Genomic DNA, 8,948 nt, shown 5'->3' on the forward strand with positions numbered 1-8,948 from the left:
AATTTACTAAAATACGCACACATCGTTACTAATTCCGTTAAAATTTTAAGAATTGCAGTTAGTTCACCGTTAACTTACTCATTGATTTCAATAAAAATAAAAAGGTCTTAGGTTCAAACCTCATCTTAATCAAAGTTGGCATAATTAGTAATCTATTTTACTCTTATTAAATTATATAAATAATAATTTAGTAGTTACAACGAAAAATAATACATATGCATTTCTTTAATTTAGAATTATGTGTCGACAATGTCTTTATTCAAAAAAAAATTATTCATTATCAATAAATTAAATAAGAGAAATAATTTTATTAGTTATATTGTCTTTATTTTTTTTCAATATAAAAATTCTTTATATTCAAATATATTAATTGATTATATTCGCTACATTATCCTTACAATGTCTTTATTCAGTGAAAAAAATTATTAATTATCAATAAATTAATTAAAAGAAATATTTTCATTAGTTATATTGTCTTTATTTTTCTCAAATGTAAATATTTTTACATCCAAATTCATCAATTGATTATATTCACTACATTATCTATTATCTTTTTTTGTGCACTATTTTTCTAATTAAATATCAAAGTTATAATACAAAATAATGCTATATATTTATTTACCAAGTATTTTATTAATACCATGAAAAAATTTACAAATATATAATTAATAAAGCCAACCATATTAACTACTTGAGAGATTTTGTGACAAAGAGAGTATTCAAATCACACAACAAATTGAAGTGAAAACTACCTCCGCAATGTCCTTGTTTGACAATCAGCAGTTAGCAGTTAGCGTTAGCGGAGTATACTATCGGATTTGACCAGCGAATTTATTTAATTATTAACATTGGGTAGAAAAAATGACCGCCAAATTATTAAATCAAATGAATGGTTCATATTGTTCAGGTTTTAATTTTTTTCTTTTAAGATTTTATAATTTATCTTTAATTATATGATTATCCATTTAACTTTTCCGTTAATTCACCGTTAGTCTAATTCTAATATTAAAGTCTAATATAGAATTATAACTACACCATTAATCTAATTCTAATATTAAAGCTAAGTCTTAATAGAACTTAACCACAAATCCTAATGTCGGAATCTCCTCAAACAATATTAGTATATATTTAATATTTTATGCCCTAATTTTTATTTGTTTTCCCTTATGTCCCGTATTTGGTTTCAACCATACCTATACAATTATTTTATTGACAATTATAATCAATCTTGACTATATTATCTTGCATTTGTAAACTTAGAATTACCTATTTAACCTGCACAGGCTTAGCTCAATGGTTTAGTGGGTAGTATTTGGGAGAAGAGACCAAGATTTGAACCTCGGCAGCGGTAGTGCAGGAATTATGTCCAAAGTAGACAGATTCCTTGTGCGTATCAGCATTTGGCCTTGTCTGTTGAACCATTGAGTCACTGTGATTTACAACTTCCTACAATGCTCTGTCGGGTCAGAGTGTGGAAGGCCCTTGGGGTTGGGGACTCAACCTTTGGGGGAAGAATTACCTATTTAAATACGCAAATTCAACCTTCAATTATCTATGCATGAACAATTTCAATATAATCCTGCCTTAATATACTTTAAAGTACTTATTAAAAAAAATGCATTGGGCATTATCCCAATCGCGCAATGTGCATAAAAAACTAGTATATATATATATATATATATATATATATATATATATATATATATATATATATATATATATATACATACATATATATGTACATATATATGTATATATATATATATATATATATATATATATATATATATATATATATATATACATACATATGTATATATATATGTATGTATGTATATATATATATATATACATACATACATATATATATACATATGTATGTATATATATATATATATATATATATATATATATATATATATATATATATATATATATATATATATATATATATACTAGTTTTTTATGCGCATTGCGCGATAGGGATAATGCCCAATGCATTTTTTTAAAATAAGTACTTTAAAGTATATTAAGGCAGGATTATATTGAAATTCTTCATGCATAGATAATTGAAGGTTGAATTAATGCGCATAAAAAACTAGTATATATATATATATATATATATATATATATATATATATATATATATATATATTGGGGACTCAACCTTTGGGAGAAGAATTACCTATTTAAATACGCAAATTCAACCTTCAATTATATATGCATGAACAATTTCAATATAATCCTGCCTTAATATACTTTAAAGTACTTATTTAAAAAAAATGCATTAGGCATTATCCCAATCGCGATCCCAATCGCGCAATGCGCATAAAAAACTAGTATATATATATATATATATATATATATATATATATATATATATATATATATATATATATATATATATATATATATATGTATATGTATATATATATATATATATATATGTATATATATATGTATATATGTATGTATATATATATATATATATATATACATATATATGTATGTATATATGTATGTATATATATATACATACATATATATGTATATATATATGTATATATGTATATATATATATATATGTATATATATATATATATATACATATACATGTGTGTGTGTGTTCCCGTGCGATTGTGTGTGTCAAGTACGATTGTGGGGTGAGATGAGAGTCATTGGTCTTGTAAAGATCAACGTCCAAGATTCACAAAATTAAAAAAAAAAAATGCGATGGCAATTTGATATTTTTGCATCTAGGTCAAATTTAAGGTATGTTGTTTTCCTTCTTAAGGTGCGCGGTATTTGTTTTGTGTGTTTATTTCCTTCTTAAGGTGCGTAGTTTGTGTGCTTAAGATGCGTCAGTTGTTGAAACTTAAGGTGCGTCGGGCTAAAGCTTTAGGTGCGTGATTTTCCTTCTTAAGATGCATGATTTTTGTGCTTAAGGTGTGTCATTTATTGAAACTTAAGGTGCTTCGGCCTAAAACTTTAGGTGTGTGGTTTTCCTTCTTAAGGTACGCTGTTTTCCTTCTTAAAGTACGTTGTTTTCCTTCTTAAAGTGCGTTAGTCTTATTATTATTGTAACATAATATTAGTTTGAGCTATAGTTGATTTAGTCCTTAACTGCTTATCTGATGTATAGGACTAATTGGTTAGGCTTAGACTCCTAAGTCTATTGTATCTCTCAGTTGTATCCAGTTGATCGAATACATTGCACATTCATCTGGTATCATACGCTCAGGTGATCCTTTTCTCTCTCCTCCAAAATAGACATGTCGACTAATTCCAGTGAGCGCACGGTGAGTGCAACCGTGACGTCGTCGACAACCCCCACCAACCTCACTACCGCCCACCACCTTGTCTCCCTCAAACTCACGACCAAAAATTATTTATTTTGGCGTACTCAGTTAATACCATTCCTACGCGGGCAAGGCTTGCTCGGTTATGTCACTGGCGATACACCATGTCCGGCTGCGTTGATCCTTCCGCCGGCGACCAGTGACGCAAGCTCCGGTGCCGCGCCGTCTACTCCGACCCCCAATCCGGCGTATGGTTTTTGGATCCAACAAGACCAAAGCATACTGTCGCTCCTTATCTCGTCCTTATTGGACGAGGTTATGTATCTTGCAGTGGGCAGAGATACATCCCGGGCGGTGTGGACGTCGATCACTTCGGCGTTAGGATCGTCGACGAGGGCAAGGTGCTTAAACCTTCTTGCGCAGTTTCAGAGTCTCCGTCAGGCCGACAGCTCGGCCGGAGAATACGTTGGACGGGCGCAGCTGGTCGTGGAGGACTTTGCGCTCGCCGGCCGACCGGTGTCACTCGACGAACAGAACCTCTACGTCTTCTGAGGGCTCCGGCCGGAATTCCGGTCAATGGCGTCTTCTCTAGCTGCCTCAGGTAATCCCGTCACCATTCCCCAACTCGCCGATTTCCTACAGGCTCAAGAGTTCATATGGGCCGAGGACTTTCTTCCGGCGGGTGGCGTGCCGGCGGCGTCGCATCAGGCGCTGCATACTGGCAGAGGGCAGCGCGGTTCAGGTACTGGAGGTGGATCGCGTGGCTCAGGTTCTGGAGGTGGCGGACGAGGCCGGAACGGTAGAGGAGGCCGTGGAGGCTGGCAGGGCAGAGGGCGTGGCGGAGTCCCTCGCTGTCAGATCTGCCGGAATCAAGGCCATACAGCAGTCCATTGTTTCCGGCGGTATGATCAGGCCCCTCCTCAGGCGCATGTGGCAGTGTCCGGGGAAGACGGCAGCGTCGTGGCGGATGGCTGGTTCCCGGACACCGGCGCTACCTCGCACGCGACACCGGACGCGACAATGATGGCTCACTCTGACTCGTACACGGGTGGTGATGTCTTACGTGTGGGCATCGGGTCAGGTTTGGATATTTCCAGTATTGGTCGTGCATCGATAAATTCCGTGTCTGGTTCATTAGCTTTAAATGATATATTACATGTCCCCAATTTGTCTGTACCATTATTATCTGTTAATCGTTTTACAACTGATAATAATGTGTTTTTCGAATTTCACCGTGATTTCTTTGTTGTGAAGGATTGTCGAACCAAAACGGTGCTTCTTAAAGGTCCTAGTACGGGCGGATTGTACAAACTGTCTCGGTTTGGGTCACAAGTTGCTTACATAAGTGCCCGTGCGTCAACAGAAATTTGGCATCGCCGTCTTGGTCACCCCCACGATCGTGCTTTACAACGTGTCCTTCAAAATTGCCCTGTTGATAAAAATAAGTCAAACACGTTTCAGTTGTGCTCCGCGTGTCAACTTGGGAAATCGTCCCGATTTCCTTTAGATAGGGTTATTTCTGCTAGCAATAATGTATTGGATCTAATATATACAGACATTTGGGGGCCCGCACCCATTGTTTCGGCGGGTGGTTTTCGTTATTTTTTATTATTTGTTGATGACCACTCGCGTTTCTGCTGGTTTTACCCGTTACGGTTAAAGTCAGACATTTATGCAATTTTTGAGTCCTTCCGTGTCATGGTAGAACGCCAGTTTTCGCGTTCTATCAAGTCCATTCAATCTGACCTTGGCGGTGAGTACCGCAGGTTACACTCTCGTTTCACTTCACTCGGCATTGGGCATAGGCAATCATGTGCCTATACACATGAGCAAAATGGCCGTGTTGAACGCCGTAACAGGCATATCGTTGAAACAGGTCTCGGTTTACTTGCTCATAGCTCCGTCCCACAAAATCATTGGGATTCAGCGTTTGAGACGACAGCTTATCTAATTAACTGTCTACCCTCATCAGCCATACAGTTCTCGAGTCCATATGAGTTCCTGTTCAAAAAACCCCCACCATATACATTCTTTCGCGTCTTCGGGTGCAAGTGTTATCCCTATCTGCGGCCCTACAATCGCCACAAGATAGAGTACCGCTCTGCATGAACCTCAATACCGGGAAAATCTTTATCTGTCGCCACGTCCGTTTTGACGAGACTTGTTTCCCTTATGCTGTAGGTTCTAGTATGGATACGCCAACGGTGCACCCGAGTCCACTATGGGCATCGGGCCCACTTGTTCCTTATAAGCCAACTGAACCGCCACTTGATGTGGCCCCGTTGGCAGTTCAACAACCGATAGCCATTCAAGAACGGCCTCTAGCTGTTCAAAGTCAACCTGCACCTCGGCGTGTAAGGAGGCGTGCCCCCCCCAGCTCAGCCTCAAGATCGGGCACATGTCATGTGTCTACGTCATATGACGAAGGGAACGGGTGAACCGTTACAGGCCTTAATAGTATCTGCTGACCCTACTTGCTATACACAGGCTGTGGGACATCCAGAGTGGAGAGATGCCATGGACCAAGAGTTCAATGCTCTACTCCATAACAGCACCTGGTCGCTCATACTACCTAAGCCCAGCTTAAATGTGATTGGCTGCAAGTGGGTCTACCGCACCAAACGGAAGGCTGATGGGTCCGTTGAGCGGTACAAAGCCCGTTTGGTGGCCAAAGGGTTCAATCAGGTCGCAGGGGAGGACTTCTTTGAAACTTTTAGTCCAGTAGTTAAACCGACTACTGTCCGCATGTTACTATCCATGGCTGTTTCGCAGGGTTGGACTCTACGGCAGTTAGATGTTCACAACGCTTTCCTAAACGGGAATCTAGCTGAAACGGTATATATGCGTCAGCCACCCGGATATGAGGACCTAACACATCCTGATTATGTGTGTCTTTTACAGCGATCATTATACGGGCTTAAACAGGCACCACGGGCCTGGTTTAAGCGCCTACATGATTTTCTTCTTACTACTAGCTTTACAACCTCTAAAACTGATGTCTCGCTCTTCTATTACACAGCTCAGGACTCACGTGTTTTTCTTCTGGTATATGTTGATGACATCATCATGATGGCGAATGACACCACCTTACTCACCACTCTGCTTAACCGCCTATCCGCAGCGTTTAAAATCCGGGACCTGGGTCAGCCAGGGTTCTTCATTGGGATTCAAACTCTGTCAGTTCACGGTGGTCTACATTTGTCACAACGACGCTATATGGAAGATATTTTGACTCGTGCAGGGATGTCTGATTGCAAGCCACTCGCTACCCCTGCTTCTCTGTCATACTCTGTTGCTCCCTCTTCGGAGTTATATGAGAATCCCACACAGTATCGGAGGCTGGCTGGTGCCCTCCAGTACTTGACTATTACCCGGCCGGATTTATCATATGCAGTCAACCGGTTGTGTCAGTTTATGCACGCCCCCACGGATGATCACTGGGGTCTGCTTAAACGAGTTTTACGATATGTTAAGGGAACTCCCACGCACGGTCTTCGTCTTTCTATGTCTCCGTCTACAGCCATCCATGCTTATTCAGATTCAGACTGGGCTGGGTGTCCCATTGACAGGAAATCAACTAGCGGATATGCGGTCTTCCTTGGTGCTAATCTGGTTTCCTGGGTTTCCCGCAAGCAGCGGACTGTGGCCCGATCATCGACAGAAGCAGAGTACAAGGGTCTTGCTGATGTTGCTGCTGAGGTCACTTGGGTGATCTCTCTTTTACGTGAGCTTGGTCTGCATGATAGCACTCCAGCGACGCTCTGGTGTGACAATTTGGGAGCCACCTACTTGTGTGCGAACCCGGTCTTTCATGCTCGTACTAAGCATGTGGAGATCGACTATCATTTTGTTCGGGATAAGGTGGCCTCTGGTGACTTCTTGGTTAATTTTGTTTCAACAAAAGATCAGCTAGCGGATATCTTCACCAAACCACTAGCAGCAGCACGGTTCGGAGTGTTACGAAGCAAGCTCAATGTTGTCTCTCACACACCTTGTGCTTGAGGGGGAGTGTTAGTCAGTATTACATTTATATTATTATTGTAACATAATATTAGTTTGAGCTATAGTTGATTTAGTCCTTAACTGCTTATCTGATGTATAGGACTAGTTGGTTAGGCTTAGACTCCTAAGTCTATTGTATCTCTCAGTTGTATCCAGTTGATCGAATACATTGCACATTCATCAGTCTAAAGCTTTAGGTGCGTGGTTTTCCTTCTTAACGTGCATTGTTTTCCTTCTTAAGGTGCGTTGTTTTTCTTCTTAAGGAGTGCAATTATTACAGTTTTTCTTTTTCATTCAATAGTACAATGAATTTTTCCAATTTTGGTTCCGAAATTCATAATGATTTAATTCAAAAGAAAAAAAAAAATGATAGCAATATAATAACAAATGGTGGAGATATTATCTTTGGGGTATTCATGAAGGAAAACTCCATTTTTCACCTGCTAGGAGCATCTTCGAACCAAAATTTTTCCAGTTTATCCGCGTTTTTTTTTAAATTTTCATTGATTTGAACCGTTGATCTAGATTTGATCAATGACTCAGATCTAATCCCATTTTTCACCTGGGAACATCTCCGCACTAGAACTCATCCCCATATATATATATACTAGTTTTTTACGCGCATTGCGCGATTGGGATAATGCCCAATGCTTTTTTTTTTTTTTTTTTTTAAATAAGTACTTTAAAGTATATTAAGGCAAGATTATATTGAAATTGTTCATGCATAGATAATTGGAGGTTGAATTTGCGTATTTAAATAGGTAATTCTTCTCCCAAAGGTTGAGTCCCCAACCCCAAGAGCCCCCCCACACTCCGACCCGACAAAGCATTGTGGGAAGTTGTAAATCACGGTGACTCAATGGTTCAGTAGACAAGGCCAAATGCTGATACGCACAAGGAATCTGCCCACTTTGGACATAATTCCCGCATTGACGCCGCCGAGGTTCAAACCTTGGTCTCTTCTCCCAAATACTACCCACTAAACCATTGAGCTAAGCCCGTGCGGGTTAAATAGGTATTTCTAAGTTTACAAATGCAAGATAATATAGTCAATATTGATTATAATTGTCAATAAAATAATTGTATAGGTATGGTTGAAACCAAATACGGGACATAAGGGAGAACAAAAAATTAGGGCATAAAATATGAAATATATACTAATATTGTTTGAGGAGATTCCGACATTAGGATTTGTGGTTAAGTTCTATTAAGACTTTAATATTAGAATTAGATAATGGTGTAGTTATAATTCTATATTAGACTTTAATATAAGAATTAGACTAACTGTGAATTAACGGAAAAGTTAAATGGATAATCATATAATTAAGGATAAATTAGAAAATCTTAAAAGAAAAAAATTAAAACCTGAACAATATGAACCATTCATTTGATTTAATAATTTGGCGGTCATTTTTTCTACCCAATGTTAATAATTAAATAAATTCGCTGGTCAAATCCGCTTGTATAATCCGCTAACGTTAACCGCTAACTGCTGATTGTCAAACAAGGACATTGCGAGGTAGTTCTCACTTCAATTTCTTGTGTGATTTGAATACTCTCTTTGCCACAAAATCTCTCAAGTAGTTAATATGGTTGGCTTTATTAATTATATTTTTTAAATTTTTTCATGGTATTAATAAAATACTT

General features: G+C 38.2%; 1 protein-coding gene across 1 annotated transcript; it reads left to right on the forward strand.

Annotated features, from left to right (window-relative positions):
* The first annotated feature begins 3,272 nt into the window (after positions 1-3,272).
* Positions 3,273-3,851, forward strand: LOC109168021. Its single transcript, XM_019317069.1, has one exon. The coding sequence runs from the start codon at positions 3,273-3,275 to the stop codon at positions 3,849-3,851; it is 579 nt and encodes a 192-aa protein (XP_019172614.1).
* The last annotated feature ends 5,097 nt before the right edge of the window (positions 3,852-8,948 follow it).

The sequence above is a fragment of the Ipomoea nil genome, unplaced genomic scaffold (assembly GCF_001879475.1).
Source record: "Ipomoea nil cultivar Tokyo-kokei standard unplaced genomic scaffold, Asagao_1.1 scaffold3171, whole genome shotgun sequence".
NCBI classification, from domain to species: domain Eukaryota; kingdom Viridiplantae; phylum Streptophyta; class Magnoliopsida; order Solanales; family Convolvulaceae; genus Ipomoea; species Ipomoea nil.

Excerpts from the sequence above, each read along its gene's own strand:
- LOC109168021 (XM_019317069.1), top strand. The coding sequence starts at position 3,273 with ATGTCGACTAATTCCAGTGAGCGCACGGTGAGTGCAACCGTGACGTCG.